Raw genomic sequence first — 16,310 nt, 5'->3', positions numbered from 1 at the left:
ATTATATTATTCTACTATACATTGTCACAAAAAAAGAATTTCTGTGAGAATGATTAGATTGAGAAATAATACATTCATCTACTTAATACAGAAATAATATTGTCTATAAATGTGTTTACAGTTAAAATATATATATATATATATATATATATATATATATATATATATATATAATGTAAACATACTGTATAGCAATAAGCATAAAGTTGTATACATGTGAGTTTGAAAATACCGAACCTGGCAACACTGATTTGCTGTCCCTCCACTTATACCCTTGGCATTTCAGCCCAATCGTTTTCCGACAAATCCCGCCTTCTGAGAGCTGATTGGCTAGTGCTTATACGCGAACAACGTGTAACGGCGCTGCTGTGAGTGAGAGCTGTTAGCCAACCAGTTCATAGTAGGCGGGATTTATCGCAATATGGGTGGGAAAAACAACCTCAGTCCGTTGTCTATTAGCCAGAGAATTCTAGCGTCATGGGAATATCTATTTTCATTGGCTAATATACAGCTACGAAAACAAAAGAGTACATTTGATTGGCTCGGTGCTCTGTCAATCTACTAGTCTTCGCATTGTTAAGGCGAGATGTGCAAAGATTTCAATATGAGTGAGTTTTATCAAACGGAATTTTGTTTTCTTCCAGAAACTGTTACAATAAATACAACAGCCTACATGTGGAATGTTATTATTAATGAGCAGCAGATTTGTTTGCTCGGTTTGTTGTAGTCATGTTAATATCTACAGCTAGCTAGCAGGTCTTATTTTGCTGCTAGTTGTGTATAATTAGCTAGGTAAATAAACGGATATTATTATATATTCCAGATTACTGAATTACTTCCACCGGAAGTGTCATGGTGCTTCTGAGGGAAGGTCTGTGTCCAGGGCTGAGTGAAGATCTCCTCAAAGCTCTACGTGAAGAAGATGTTAGAACAGGTTCTGCCTGCCTGACAAACAGAATTATTTTCCCATTAAATGTAAATTCGGCCTTGATATAACTAACCATATTTGTCTTTCAGTCGAGGACCTTGTTTTGTCTGACCCAGAACAACTGGCCCAGAAATGCTCAGTGTCCTATAAGGTTTGTAGTGAGCTGTACACTTATTTAATATCGTCTGCACTTAATAACACTTGGTCCAATTTGTCCATCTTTCTAAGATGTTAAGTCAAAGGAGTCCTGAATTTGAACGCATAATTGTGGTTAGTTCTCTCATTTTCTGAACTTAGTCAACTGATGTTACCTCAGAACATGTCGTTCATTCATTCATCCATCCGTCCATCAGGATCCGTGTTATCCTGGTCAGAGAAACCTCCGGGTTGGGACATCAGTCCATCAAAGGGCACCTTCGACTTTCTGTGACACAATATACTAACAAACTGTCAGCAAAACAACAGTGTTGCATTTCCACAAACAAAACAACAAAATATCCCTGACTTCAATGACACTTTAGGTAATATCTGCAGGGATAAATTAACACTGAAAGGGAAATGGATTTAAAACAACAAAAGTTGTACGTGCCAAGAACTACGTTAAGAGCCAAGAGCTTATAATCTGTAGGTATTACATGTAATATGTAAATGTTTAAAGTTTAAAAAGATTAGCCAAAAGATAGCACAGGAGTTGGGATTTGTTACAAAACAGATGGGAAAAATAACCCTAGTGACACCCTCCACATCAGTTGTTTGATTGGAGAACGGTCATGTTATGCTAAAATCTATTTTCACTGGCTAATATAATGCTATGAAAAAGACAGTACATTTGATTGGCTGGATGCTCTGGCAGTCTGTCAAAGTTTTACAAATACTGCAAAACATTAAGAGCACATGGTCTACAAAATCCCAACTCAAAACCCTGACAAATCCAGAATGAAATGCAACCCAAAACCAGTGAACTGGTCAATAAAATAAAGCTTGATGTCCCCACAGTATGGGGCAGTGGTGGCTCAGTGGTGAAAGGCTCTGGGTTACTGCTCAGAAGATCAGGCGTTCAAGCCCCAGCACTGCCAAGCTACCACTGTTGGGCCCTTGAGCAAGGCTCTTAACCCTCGATTGCTCAGTTGTATAAATGAGAAAAAAAAATATCTAATTTCTCCATCTGGGGGTTAATAAAGTAATATCTTATCTGAAAATGTAAGTCACTCTGGATAAGGGCATCTGCCAAATGCCATATAAATGTAAAATGTAAATGTACAAAACCAGACTGAAACCCAACCCAGAACCAGCCAACTGGTTGACAAAAAAAGTCTGTACAAAACTAGACTTAAACCCATCCCAAACACAAAACATCTTGGTGTCATGACAAACCCGGAATTAAACTCAACCCAAAACCAGCCAACTAGTCAATAGACAAAAACTTTGTCAGTCTGTAAACATTTTACAAATACCACAAAACTATAACAGCTTTCAATCAGAGTTATTAAATGTTCATATATATATATATATATATATATATATATATATATATATATATATATATATATATATATATCTCACAATAACCATGATATCTCAGACAAGTGTTTTGTGACATAAATGCTCTCAATATTGATATAATGTTGAGGCATCACTCCAAACTTAGCTCTAACCAGATAAGTGGTCTTGAGCTACAGGCAGTGCAAGATAATTGCACTTTGAAATGTGTCTGTTCTTTCCAGGCCTTGGTGGCAGTTCGGCGTGTGCTTCTGGCTCAGCACGCGGCGTTTCCAGTCTCAGGAGCCGACCTGTATGACGAGCTGCTGAGCTCCACGTCTATTCTCTCCACAGGAATCGCCAGGTGACTGCATTCCCATGCTCCTATATCTCAGTACAGAGAAGTGTGTGAACAGAACTGAACGAGTAACACAGTAACGTGCAGCGGGGAACTGGCAAAAGATATCGATGCTCCAGGACTCCTAGACAATCAGACATTTGTACGAACTCTTGTGAATGGCTGCGTTTTTGGAAAATGCATAAACTTTGTTTCTATCTGTGGTTTAACAAAAGTAGTTACGATGTTTGACTCCTTGCCATGGTGATATATGTAAACTGTACTTTTCTGCCTCTAAAGCAGCATTCAGCCCAAACGTGATTAAATTTTGCATGGCAGAAAAACCAATTGACCGAAGGGGAAAGGGCACGGAACAGGAATGAGGCAAATTTTCAGGAGTGTTCACGTGTGTGTGTGTGTGTATATATATAACTCGGTCGTGTGTGCCAATAGAAGAAGTGGGGCCATGGGACTGTGGTCTGGTTGGTCAGTAAAAAAATGCATACATTACTTAAAAAATAAATAAATAAATAATAGTGGTCACAGTTTGCCTAATGTTTTTCCTTAATGTTGCTTGGTGCAAATCTGGTGGTGGGGGGCATGGAGAGATACAGTATATTTGCTAGTAAGTGATAAAAGATGTATTTAAAGACCATTTTTGGTCAACATCTGATCATCACACCAAAGCCATGGCCATTAACACAGATTTCGTCCCTGTTCTTGCTAGTAATGCTGGTACCTCAGAGACAGTACTGTATACTTGTGTGTAAATTGTGTACCTGTGTACAACCTTGTTATGGTGGTTTTACGACTGAAGTCTGTCTTTCCTCCTCTCCAACTGCGTAGTATGGATAACCTGCTTGACTCGGGTCTGTACACGGGGGAGATCACTGAACTGTGTGGAGGACCAGGAACGGGTAAAACACAGGTGAGCGTTCCCATTCAAACCACCAAAATGGCATAATATGCAGTAGAGTAAAGTTTGAAAGTGCAGATCAATTTCATCCCTGTGTGGTTCATTTTTAGCTAAATCCAGTCACATTACACAGCCATTGGACCAAAAAAACACCATCAGCAGCAGGTGCAAATAAAATAAACATTGTGTGTGCATAAGTATTCACCTCCCTTTTTGTAGAACACCTAAATTACTTCCTTTTTTTTTGGAAAGAAACATGGTTACAGCATCAAATTCTTAGCGCATGTGCAATGGGCCGGATTATCGGGCCCGTATATTTGGCATCCCTGATTTCCATCCATTTTCCATACCACTTATCCTTCACATGCTCGTGGGGCAGCCTGGAGCCTATCTCAGGGAACTCGGAGCACAAGGCAGGGGACACCCTGGACAGGGTTCTAGCCCATCACAGGGCACAATTGCACACACATTCACATGCTACGGACAATTTGGAAATGCCAATCAGCCCACAATGCGTGCCTTTCGGCCGGGGGAGGAAACCGGAGTACCCCCAATTTATAGTGTTAAGATAATTCGTCATTAAAGCACATTGTCTCATTTTATTGTATTTTTTCCCCCCTATCTCGTCTTAACCCTCAGACATGCTTCAGTGTAGCTGTCAACGTTGCACATGAGCTCAAGCAGAAGGTCATGTACATCGACACAAACGGAGGACTAAGCGCTGCCCGGCTGCTTCAGATGCTCCAGCAGAAAACCGTCAATACAGCAGAGCAGGTAGGACTCCCACATCGGAGACGATTCCCGCAGCACCACAGCGTTCTCGAATCTGATTGGTCAGAAAGCGTTGACTGATTATCATCATACATTTATTGTTCGTATAGTAACAACTTAGACAGGGACATTTTTTTTTTTTAAATGTCAAAAATTTTCGCTTATTATTTTCCTGTAACAAGTCTCCCAAGAGCTTTATTCCTATCATAACTGCTGCGTATATACATGTACCTAGATGAATGCTCTTCAGAGGATCGGCGTGCTCCGAGTGTTTGACGTCTTCGCCTTATTGTCCTGCCTTCAAAGTCTAAGAGCCAGCGGTCTCCAGAAGGTAAGCTAATTTTTAAAACTGATTTTAAATAAAAGGCAAATATGCTCTAGTTTGATCGGAGAGTTTGATTCTCTTAGGGAGACGTTGGTGGTTCAGTCAAAGCCGTGATCGTGGATTCCGTGTCTGCCGTGCTCTCCCATATGCTTGGAGGAAAACAGAATGAAGGTGGACATTTTTTTTTTTGTTTGTATCAAAATATTTCTCAACCTCATGAAGTTGAATGAATTGTCACTTTCTGTAGGCATGTCCTTGATGATGCAGGTAGCTACAGAGCTGAAGGTGATCGCCAAAGATTTTAACGTAGCTGTTCTGGTGAGTAATTCGTTCTTGATGATGTCTAGGTGAGACTCTTCGGTGGCTTCCCTTGGAGAAAGAATTCCTTCAATCGCCTATTATAGTGTGAATGGTTAACGGTTTTGGATATGAATGTGTCAGGTGACCAATCACGTGACGCGAGATGGGAACAATCAGGTGAAGGCAGGACTGGGGCAGTCATGGAGTCACGTTCCACGCACACGAATCCTCCTGCAGCGAGTGGAGCGGCCCGGAGCTTCCTCCAACTTACGCACAGCCGCTCTTCTTAAATCCTCTCGACAGGTCAGTTTTCTGTTCAATTCATGTCGAAGGAAACGGGAGAATACTCATATGTTGGACGTAAAGGGTTTTGATATGAGAAACTGAAATTCTCTGTATAGTGACGAGTGAAGAATCAAAACCGTTGATGCGTTGCATTTAAGCAAGAACAAAAATGCTTTAGTATGTAAACCACGTATGTAATTTTCAGGGGGGATTCAACATACTCTATAAGTGATGATAGGAAAGACTTTAGCAGCTGGGAACTGGTTGGCTACAATGTTTTTTTTAAAAAAAGGTCTTTTTTGACATGAATTATTGAAAATAAAGAAAATAAGGCATTACTAGTTGCATCCCTTTTCCAAAACAGAGCATTGTTTAAAATAAATAAAAATTAAAAAATTTCCTACGGATGATGTTTCAGTCGGCTCCAGAATTAATGGCACCTTTGCTTTAAAAATAAACATTGGAGGTAATTTCTACGAGTGCCAATAATTGCGACAGATGGTTTTGTTAAAAATATATATATTTCTTTGAATGAATTTACTTCACTTAAACGATCAGATTTCTCTCAATTTCTGTGTGAGATTAAGCTAGTTAACCATTTTATTCCCAACTCTTTCACCCATCTAAATTTACCAAGGGTGCCAAGAATTCTGGAGCTGACTGTTGCATATAAGAAAACGTTGGACTAGACGTTTGTTAGTGAAATGAAGTTGTCGAGTAAACAATCCTCTTGTATTCTGTAGATGTTTGTTAACGTCTTTTTTTTTTTTTTTAAAAGCCTTGCTACATGATGGAGGAGTTTGATTTGAGCCCACAGTCTCAGGGAGAGTCGTGGCCTGGCTTTGCTGGGAAGAGGAAACTGGACACTGATTCATAAGAAGCTGCTAACCTTTTAGGTACCTAACATATTTCGAAAAGTCACGACATGGAAAATATATATATATATATATATATATCTCTGCGTGCTTTCAGTAGGAAATTCCAGTTTTCTACAGAGAGTACTACAGAATCGGAGCATCTTATGAACATCAACTTTCGTTCCGAATCAGTTTAAGTGAAGAATAAAAACAGGAAGGAAAAAGAAAATAAATCAATCAATCAACGACCACCCTGAAGTTGACTTATAGCACACCTTGAAATGTTTTATTCCTCTCGTACCACAGCAATTTACTTGTTCGCAACCCTATCCTTGTAACTATTATTTTTATATATTTTCTCATAGGAGCGCGTTAATATAAACCTTACTGTAGTAGAAAATAAATCAGTGCTGTGGTTTAACATGATTCATTAAATACACCACAAAGAAGGAATCTGTAAATGTACGAGTCTTTGCAGTTATATGTAGCTAGTTGGGATATAGTTGTTTGTTTTTTAAATACCAAACATAAACACATTGATAAATGAGCAGTGTTTATTTTAGTGGTGAGAAATGTTAATGAAACAATGTCAGTGTTGATTTTATTTTTTTTAAAAAAGCATGAAATATGGTTTTGTTGTAAATAAGCATTAAAAAATGTTCACTTTAATCTGCACCTTTTTGTTTTGCATTAATATTTAGGACCGTCCCAGACTTTTATTGCTTTATGTTGGTGTGTTTATAATTTGACTCATCGTGTAATACTGTACACTTTGCCAAAAAACTGGTTCTCCCTCTTTTTTTTTTTTTTTTAAAACAGAACGTCAAATCGTTCATTGTCCATATCGTAAATGTAAGAAATCAAAATTTTAACCTGCTCCAGAGCAGGTTAAAATTTTGCTCATCTTGCTCATCTTGCTCGACGAACAAATCCAGCTAACTTAATCCATGCACCAAGAACGGGGCCCAGGTGTGTGTTCTGCTGTGCATAGGCTAAGCTATGTTCTCTCCTATTCTAGAAAGCTGGTTTTGTTTTCTATAAAATGACATTCAGCACATGACATGCTCAAAGATTGAGCTTCTGCATAATATCATGATCCCAGAACTACCAAATCTATCCAAAAGACAAAAAAAAAAAAAACATGAAACTGATCCGATTTGGAGGTACTGGAAAGCTTGTACTGGAAATGTTGCTATTGATCTACCACACCATGGTAACATAGCATTTCAAAAAGTAAACTGCCACGAGTTCATAAAGTTTGTCCTGAATGAACACGTCTGAAGGCCACTTTTTTCTTATTACACAAGAAGAAATGTTTCCAAAAGCAGCACGCTGCCCCATCAGGGTGGTTCTGTCCTTCAGCAGGGAGGAACCACTCGTCTTTTCCTTACGCACTGCCAGATCCAGTTGGAGCTGACTTTCTGCGCCTGGCTGCCCTCCTCGGGCTCGGCTAGCGTGTGTGTCGCAGAGGCAGCGTCGTAATCCGGAACGAGATCGCCATCGTACGCCACAAAGTAGCGCCGCAGCTTCTCAAACTCCTGCACCGATTCTGGGAGGTGCAGTTTTACGCCGGTGAAGATGTTCAGCAGAGTCTGCAAAAAAAAATGTAATTAAATTTTTTTTTTTTCCATAGATGACTTCCAACTGATCTTTTAAGTAAGGAATAAAACACAAGGGGCATGCTGTTGTAGGACAAAAATTCACGCTGGGTGTTTTTTTTTTTTTTCTTCTTTCACCCTGTAACAGCACGTTGTGAAGTGTTTTATTCCTCTTACAGCACAGCCAGGGATTGCTTTAGTTTTTTTTAAATTAAAGAACAAGTCATACTTTTTAATCCATTTACAGTTACACTTGATATTATGGAACATCTATGAAACAGGTGATTCTGTCAATGGCTTCTCTTCTACCCCCACCAATCACTCCCAAACCCCCACCCACGTACTGTTATAGAAAATGAATCGGTGTTTACAGTGCGTGACTGATTCTCTTGTTGTATATGCGCGCGCCCCCCCCCCCCCTTCTTCTTCACTCTTTCATTGCACAAAAGAACACTGACCTTTTCAGGCTGCGGGTCAGCAGCCTTAGCCGGAGAAGCGGTTGCTTTGCTTTGCCCGTTGCCGTGAAATGTTTCGACCTTAATCTGAAACAAGTCAGAACAAGTGACCCAAGTGAACCTCTGCAGGACAGCGGAAAAATCTGTACAAAGTGCAAAAGCTGTAGCACGCTATGTACGGTGCAGGGGGAAAAATTGTCAGTTTCAACATGCAGCAGACCTTCTTTGCGCAGTGTTCCTCAGTGGGCAGCTTCCTCTTGGCTGAGGATGGAGTTACGGGTTTCGCCGGCTTTCGCTTTGGAGTATGACCATTTTCTGGAACAAATATGCCTTTCAATTAATGAGCTTTAAGGAATATGGCACAAATGAAGGCGGTTCCCGAATGCCAGGTTGTACAGATTTTCCTCCTACTAAACTTGGAGATGGCTGGTGTAATGACAACGTGCCAAACCACTTGCATTAACTGTAATCACTGAACAAAATCCAGGCACAAGTCAGGATTTATAAAACCTGAAACTGAATGTTGGAAATTGGATGCACTTACTGGCTAGCTTTGAGCTTGCTGCTCCATTGGAGGTGGACGGTGAGCTGCCTCCGCTGTCTCCTCCTGACGAGCCTTTGTCGTCTTTGCTGCTTGTAGACGGCCTTGCGGTCACCTCAAAGTCGCACCTCTCCTTCGAAACGCGGTAAAGTTCCTGCAAAATGGACATGTCGACCATTTAACCCTTGTATCTACTCACCAAGAGGTTTGTTCATAGCATGGCATTGCAGATGTTACACGTGACCCAGAACAAATCTTGCCTTAAAACACAAATATTAGTCCCAGGCTACATTGGTTTAACGTACACTATATGGCCAAAAGTATGTTGACACCTGACCACATGTATGTGGGTCCTCCTCAAACTGTTGGAAACACAACTGTCTAGAACGTCTTAAGAACTCCTTGCATCTAGCGCGCTCCGTAAAGACGCGATTCGTCAAAATTGGTGTGGAAGAACTTGAGTGAGCTGCACAGAGCCCTGACCTCAACCCTACTGAACACCTTTGGGACGAATCTGAATGCCACGTTTCGAAATCTAGCAGAAAGCCTTTTCAAAAGTGTGGAAGTCGTTACAGCAGCAAAAGGTGACCAACTCCATATTAAGGCCCATAGTTTTGGTCAGGCGTCCACATAGTTTTTGGGCATATAGTGTATGTATATAGTAATCATCCCTTCTTAGAGTTGCCAAACCTTGAGCTGGGGAAGGTTGGTGGCCGTCTTCCAGTCCTTATCATCACGCATACGAGTGCATCGCGGAAATCGGATGGAGATGCCGTCAGCGGTGTGCATTTCCGACTTGGAGAACTCGGCTCCTGTGATCTCCCAAACTGGGGCTTTCTGTGAACGAGAGAACCGTTGCAAATTGAACTAAGTAAATAAGAGTTCATTATTAACATGTTTAAATATGTTTGTTCAAAATATAAAAGCATCGATGAGCCTTGGGTGCTCATGACCCTGTCGCCGATTCACTGGTTGTCCTTTCTTGGACAGCTTTTGGAAAGTATCAACCACAAGATCTGCCGTCTAGCCATCACAATTTGACCCATGTCAAAGTCGCTATGATCCTTAAGCTTACCCATTTTTCCTGCTTTCAACACATCAACTTTGAGAACTGACTGTTCAACTGCGGCCTAATATATCCTCGTCACCTATTGGTGGTTTTAATGTTATGGCTGATCAGTGTAAATCCTTGACGTGTTCTTTCTTTACCTCAGGATCTCGGATGAGAAAATCTGGATAGTAGTTCTTGACTATTTTTAGCCAGGGTGGAATCTTGCTGGGATCCTGTGAAAGAGAGTAAAATAACCCATCATCAGGATACTGTAATTGGAATTAAGGGCGATGGAGATGAAGTGCTAAGGTTGGGATTATTTTTTTTACCTTGCCGATTTTAATGACGTCCAGCTCCTTCTGCAGCCTGGCCAGCGTGGCGTCGTCATAGCCTCCGGAGCATTTCGTCACTGTGCACCATTTTTTTGTCGTGGGATCGTAGCAGCCCATGAGGAAACTGGACATGATTCCACCTACGTGGAACAGAACGGGACAAACGTAAATCAGCAAAGCTATAGCTGGGCTTTGATATTTTGACACCATATATATGAACGCTACTGTGTACATTGCCTTGAGCTACATTCTGGGCCAGAAAATAAATGTGAACACAAACCTCAAACGAATAAGCTAGCATGGAATTATTGCAAACCGCACTTGTTTAAATGCATGTATAATATATTATGATTATTCTAGTTCCAGAAAGAATTTTAAACGTGACAAATGCCACCTTGAAGTAGACACACCTTTTGAGCCGGTTCCGAAAAACGCCCCCAGGACCACTAAATCGGCCGTGTCCGCCATCGCACCTTCATTCAGGTAATCTTTCTTCACCTTCAGCCAGTGACGTTTACCAGGTTCATACGCCCCCTGCGACATACCGAGATCAGGTCTCACTCATGTACTGCATACAACACCTCAGCACCATCAGACTGCTACCTGGCATTAGGGCTGTGAGCAGGACATTTAACTCTTCGCTGTGAGTCGCTTTACCTTGACATCTTTCAGAACGAGTCCTTCCAGTCCTTCTCTGATGACTCGCGTGATCATTTCCGCCAGGTCAGCAGCTCTCTGTCAGAACACAACTGTTTTTATTCTCGCTCATATCATGGGCATCGAGTTGGTTTTTCCTTCTTAAAATCATACGGAAGAGCATTTGCGTGGCACTTGTGGAAATCCGGCTTGTTCGGAAAAACAAACTTTCATTTAGAAACTTACACCGGGACATTGACATCACTGTTTACATTTATCTTTAAGGCAAATGGAAACCCCTTCCCCCCCATATTCAATCCAGCATGTCCAAATGCTTGACGTGCGTACATAATTAGGAAACGGAAAACGTACCGTGACGTGCTTCATCTCCGAAAACAGAATCCTGTTCGGAACCTCCACCATGTTATCATGAAGAAATTTTCTTCTCTCACAAAGCGGCCTGGGAAAACACGACAAGACCTCAATAAAAATAAATAAATAAATAAATCAAAGGTGCGAACAGAGCCGTTAATAAAGCACTCACTTGTCCATGAGGCTGACACCGTTAAAATAAACGCAGTCAAAAACAAACAGGCACACTTGTGCGTCTTGAAACGCCGCTTTCTGAAACACAAAGTCAGAACGTCACGGACAGACATCGCTAATCACACGCCTCTACGTTAATATAAGAACTCGGCAAAGCGCTCACTTTGTGAACTCCCAGCGTCCCGAACGGCAGAGGCTTACTGGTCTTGGTATCAATCAGAAGAACCTCAGCGTCTAGGATCATGCTCTGGCCTCTGGCAAAAGCCTGCGGTATGAAGTCTTTAAAATGGGCCACCTGGGAAAGAAAAGGAATCCATCTTGCAATCGTTCGATTCAAACGAATGGGCTGGTTTCTACAAGGGCGAAATTTTATCCGGCGTACCTTGTGAGGCAGCACGGGTTTGAGGCTGCGGCTGAAGTAGCTGAAGTGGTCACCGTTCTTGTGCACTTGCACGCGCTCGCCGTCGTACTTGATCTCAGAGTACATTCCGTTGGGGCACTTCTTCATGGCGTACTCGATGGACTTGCAGGCTTCGGCCTGGAGAAGAAAACAAAAAACAAACGGCTCAAAACTCAAAGGTATCGCAGCTTAATTCATTAAAGTCCACTGTGGATCACGATGAGCCTTGGGTGATAATAAAATGTTTGAATTATGGATTATCCACCTGGATAGACTAATAATTCATAGCTCGAGTTTTTAAAGCTTTTAAAACATTTTAAAGTAGCTCTAACCAGCATGGGCTGCACGGGGGTCATAAGTGTGGCCTCGACACTCAAGTGCTTCCTCGGGCCGCCGCCGTTCGATGCCTCCTGCTGATTGCGCAGGACTCTGTCGATCACGTCGCCGAGGTTTCGAGAGGCTTTGAAGGCGTCGTAGGCGTTGGGGTCTAAAGCATCCAGGCTGTGCAGAGAAGGAAAAAAAAGGGGGGGGGGGATCAATAGCTGTTGACTGGGACAAAAACTTGCTGCATGGGTCGATTAATTAACGAATTCAATCAGCGCACTGCAAGAGATATTAAAGTACGTTGCAAAAGATGACGTCTATTACTTTGTATCCCTTCGTAACTGTTGTTAGTGAATACTTACACGTGTTTGGCACCGGAATTAATCTTCAGATCATGTTTCACCAGACGGATGTAACACTTCAAGTCGTTCCCAGTGCATCTGTTATCCAAACAAAGGAGTTTTCTTTAAATAAATAAAGAAGAAATCCTGCAACCACACGCACACATTTTTGTACGTTGTCAGACACGTGCTATACCGACAAGACGACGAGGCTCACTTTTTCGCGATGTCCTCCAGTTCTGCCTGCTGCTCGTCTTCCTTAGTGAGCTGAGCCAGGCGAGTTAGCGAAGCGTCCACTTCCTGGATGGTCAGCAAACTCTTGGTTGAAGGAGGAAACGAGTTGCTGGCTTCAAAAAACATCCTCACCGTCTCGGACACGTCTCCCTTCGACCCCAAAAAAATTAAAACGGGTTTTTCCCCCCTCTCCAAATCGTATAGTTTTTAATGTGTTACAGGATTACTGACCTGTGTTAGGTCGCGCACCATCTCGTCCTGGTTGCAGTTCAGGATGCGGCTGAAGAGTTTGACAATTTGCTTGTCGTTGAGGTTGTAAACGCTTTTCACTACGCCTGGGAGGAGCAGCTTCACTGTCAGGTAGAGATCTCCTTTAAACTTGTCTTTGTGGGAGGAACAGTGAGGGAGAGAGAGAAACAGAAGAAGAGGTTGTGCTAGTTCTCCTTTGGCATTTCTTTGAAACAAAAGGAAACCATAGTTTCTGACCTATTCCTAATTCCCACCTCCAGCAGAACCCTTCTTTAGGAAGTCCTTGATGATCTCTGTCTTTGCATTGTAGCTGGACTTCTCGGCCACCATGGCGCAGAGCTTGCGGAACTCGCGGAACAGACAGTCCTTGTGGTCCGGCTGGCAAAACTGAGTGGACAGCGTGCTGCCCTGAGACGCTTTTGCGGGTGATGGCCCTGGACTCGACGAAGATGGACCTGCCTTTGTTGCTGTGGAAGACGGACAGCATAAGTACTCTATGAGCACGATATATTGAGGTATCAAAATAAGCCACCTAATAAGCCTAACAGAGCCTGGAGCTTATTCCAGGGAACAGGCAGGAGACACCCTGGACAAGGTGCCAATCCATCACAGGGCATAATCACTCACACATTCACCCTACAGCACATGTATTTTGGACTGGGGAACCGGAGTACCCGGAGGAAACCCCCGAAGCACGGGGAGAACATGCAAACTCTGCGCACACAGGGTGGAGGCGAGTTATAACCCCCCCCAAACCCCAGAGGTTCAAGAGCGAGTTAGACTGTATTGTCTATAATGACGTATATGATAGTACATGTAAAGCTTAGAACATGGTGTGACATGCTGTTATTGGAAAATAATCAATAACGAGGCAGTGCGATATGGCCCAATGTGAACTGGATTTACCGTCACCACCCAGAAGGACATCCTAAAGAGTTTCTTCGAGAGTTTACTGTGCTGCCGATATTAACATATCTCCGGTGAATACCTGTGAAGCCGGAAAACTTGCGTGGCGCGTTCACCGTCGGATCAGCAGGAGGAGCTGATAACTGGCCGCTGGTGTTTAACTTGGCCTGCACCTTCTTCTTTGGACTTGCGTTAGCCTTAGCAGCCAGTTCTTATCAGACAAGAGAGACAGAGAGTGGACGATTTAAGCATTCAAACAGCATCACCGAGTGGATCCCCTGCACCCCCAACCCCCTTCATACCTGCAACAAGCTTATTGATCAGCTCTTTTTCCTCATCCTGCAATTCTTCCCAGCCCTCCAGGTCAGTAATGTCCTCGATCTTCTTGGTGGTGGCCCGCGCACGCTCCAGCTTTTCGAAGATGCACTTGACGTGATACCACTCCTTCATCTCTCCTGCAGACTCGCTGAACGGGTTGGGCACAATCTTCCCGATGCGCACCAGCCCCTTCATGATCCTCTCCTTGCATTTTTTGCAGCCTGCCTGGCCTCGCTTGGCATACTCCACACAGAATCTCTGCTCAGCCATGGTCGTCCGCTCGTCCTGCCACGTGGCCCGAGAGACGGCAAGGAAAGCCTGAGATGAGAGACCGAAGCGTCTCGACGGCGGTCTCGCTGACAAGGCAAAGCCCCAAGCGTGGATCAGAGGGCAACAGTACTGCAGGAGGAGCGGACACGTGCTTTGTGTCTGGCACAGACGGGAAGTCCTGCAGAGGGTTCTTGCTGCCTTGCAAAAGCCGAGCCCATGCATCCGGGTTACATTGGAAGGTGGGGCATCTTACAGAGGGCAGTGTGATATCTAGAGGACAGGATAAACATAAAATCAACATCAGCATTAAGTTCACGTGGCATCTTTACTTCAGCGTGATGACGTCACACGAATAAACAGGAAGTGTTTGCAATTGAACCTTAAGACTGAAATTCTGCATTTAATAATAACAATACTAAGATACAAAGTAAACTTTAACTCACAAATAACAGCAGCCACTATACTTTTGAATTATTATTTTTTTTTTAAATATATATAGTGTCTGAATTTGAATAACTTCACAGAGGACGCTGGATCTTGCAAAGTAAAAGACGTTAGCTAACAAAGCTAACTCAATTCGATTTATAATAAGGTGAGTAAAAATGTAAAAGCAGTTCAATCATACAACAAGAACATATTGTTCACTGGAACCACGACAATGAAGCTAGCCTGCTTAACTAACTTGTTACACACCATATCGCGACTCCAGTATTAGGTATCATCCAGAATATCCACGTATTGTATATCAAGTGCGCAACATAGGGTGCCTAAGTCATCATATTGTACTATCCTAGTGCACTTGTATAGGGAGTACAGGAGCACTTAGGATTCAGCCTGAGGGCACTGCTAACTGCTGCAGCTAAAGCTGACTTGATTGTCAGCTAAGGCAGGTAATGTACATGCTCATACCGGCTCTAAAACAAACCACCCGTCTTACCTCCTCGGTATTTGTGTTCTCTTCTCGTCCTAATTCCGATTTTCTTCTCTTTTTGTTTGTTTGAAATGGCGTACCGAAGCAAACAATTGTGCTCGCTGCACACCGCGTCCCCCTTTAAGTCAAGCACACGCGCTTCCTCTTTGTTTGCCTGCGCTTCCTGTGCACTGCGCATGCGTAGAATTATTTTTGGCCGACAAAAAAAGGCAGATGTCTAGTCATAAATTTAATCAAAATGTAATTGCTTTCCAAGCAGTCATTACATATATTAAGTGATATTTAAATCTTTTTCTGTGTGTAGACATTTGTCGTGAATGTAAAAAGGCAAATTTGTGGAAAATTTTGATTCAACATGAAGCCATTTACAGTTGATTTAAAAATAAATAAATCAGAGTAGACCAGGATAACATGCACATATGGAGTTATATGGCAGCCTGGACGCTTCCAATATGGCGGATGGGTTAGCCACTGGTACTGTTTTAATGTTTATGGTCCAGATATTAAACTCACCACCAATTTGCATGGTCAGAATAGATCATTCTGTTAATAAATTAATAACCATGAATAAAATGTACTACTGCCTTTAAGCCACAAACAAACCTGAGTACTGCCAAAATTTTCCTAATGAGAAATCCAGTTTAGACTGAGCTACCATCTCCAAAAACACATGGTCAATTGGTCAAACAGATGGACTTACAGATGGATTTTGCAGCATCCTTATGTCTAAATTGATCAATACATTTTGGAGGTAATTGCCTTACTGTTGTGTTGTTTTGTCAAAAACAACTCGTCCATGCTGTAATTGATGTAATGTTCTGGATTTTTCAGTAGCGTACTGTCCATTTTATTCAATTTTATTAGGATATGGCGCACGGTGGCTTAGTCGTTCGCCTCACACCTCCAGGGTCGGGGATTTGATTCCCACCATGGCCCTGTGTGTGCGGAGTTTGTATGTTCTCCCCGTGCTGCGGGGGTTT

The 16,310-nt window shown here is 42.4% G+C and overlaps 2 protein-coding genes across 2 annotated transcripts; one reads left to right on the top strand and one right to left on the bottom strand.

The window, feature by feature from the left end:
- Nucleotides 1-560: 560 nt before the first annotated feature.
- On the top strand, nucleotides 561-6,749 carry rad51d (RAD51 paralog D). Its single transcript, XM_053618419.1, has 11 exons — nucleotides 561-608; nucleotides 824-934; nucleotides 1,018-1,079; nucleotides 2,653-2,771; nucleotides 3,591-3,672; nucleotides 4,300-4,434; nucleotides 4,667-4,762; nucleotides 4,840-4,927; nucleotides 5,004-5,074; nucleotides 5,198-5,359; nucleotides 6,120-6,749. Exons 2-11 carry the CDS (start codon nucleotides 853-855, stop codon nucleotides 6,216-6,218), a joined length of 996 nt encoding a protein of 331 aa, XP_053474394.1. The 5' UTR covers nucleotides 561-608; nucleotides 824-852; the 3' UTR covers nucleotides 6,219-6,749.
- Nucleotides 6,750-6,797: 48 nt separating this feature from the next.
- On the bottom strand, nucleotides 6,798-15,472 carry lig3 (ligase III, DNA, ATP-dependent). Its single transcript, XM_053618418.1, has 21 exons — nucleotides 15,337-15,472; nucleotides 14,114-14,669; nucleotides 13,894-14,022; nucleotides 13,160-13,372; nucleotides 12,888-13,039; nucleotides 12,640-12,806; nucleotides 12,444-12,521; nucleotides 12,090-12,258; nucleotides 11,740-11,895; nucleotides 11,521-11,652; nucleotides 11,356-11,435; nucleotides 11,184-11,271; nucleotides 10,833-10,910; nucleotides 10,586-10,709; nucleotides 10,173-10,315; nucleotides 10,002-10,076; nucleotides 9,483-9,629; nucleotides 8,796-8,946; nucleotides 8,472-8,566; nucleotides 8,255-8,338; nucleotides 6,798-7,790 (listed from the first exon to the last, which is right to left on the bottom strand). Exons 2-21 carry the CDS (start codon nucleotides 14,619-14,621, stop codon nucleotides 7,557-7,559), a joined length of 3,003 nt encoding a protein of 1,000 aa, XP_053474393.1. The 5' UTR covers nucleotides 14,622-14,669; nucleotides 15,337-15,472; the 3' UTR covers nucleotides 6,798-7,556.
- Nucleotides 15,473-16,310: the final 838 nt, after the last annotated feature.

This window comes from Ictalurus furcatus, chromosome 28, assembly GCF_023375685.1.
Source record: "Ictalurus furcatus strain D&B chromosome 28, Billie_1.0, whole genome shotgun sequence".
NCBI lineage: Eukaryota > Metazoa > Chordata > Actinopteri > Siluriformes > Ictaluridae > Ictalurus > Ictalurus furcatus.
Note: the sequence above shows the minus strand (reverse complement) of the source record. Positions and strands in the feature narration are given on the sequence as shown.

Bases quoted from the DNA above. Each gene is read 5' to 3' on its own strand.
- rad51d (XM_053618419.1), top strand. From the start codon at position 853: ATGGTGCTTCTGAGGGAAGGTCTGTGTCCAGGGCTGAGTGAAGATCTC. The intron at 2,772-3,590 runs GTGACTGCATTC...CCAACTGCGTAG, and splicing joins CTCTCCACAGGAATCGCCAG to TATGGATAACCTGCTTGACT. The intron at 4,763-4,839 runs GTAAGCTAATTT...TGATTCTCTTAG, and splicing joins GAGCCAGCGGTCTCCAGAAG to GGAGACGTTGGTGGTTCAGT.
- lig3 (XM_053618418.1), bottom strand. From the start codon at position 14,621: ATGCATGGGCTCGGCTTTTGCAAGGCAGCAAGAACCCTCTGCAGGACT. The intron at 13,040-13,159 runs GTGGGAATTAGG...CCTCCCACAAAG, and splicing joins AAAGAAGGGTTCTGCTGGAG to ACAAGTTTAAAGGAGATCTC. The intron at 12,259-12,443 runs GTAAGTATTCAC...TTCTCTGCACAG, and splicing joins AATTCCGGTGCCAAACACGT to CCTGGATGCTTTAGACCCCA.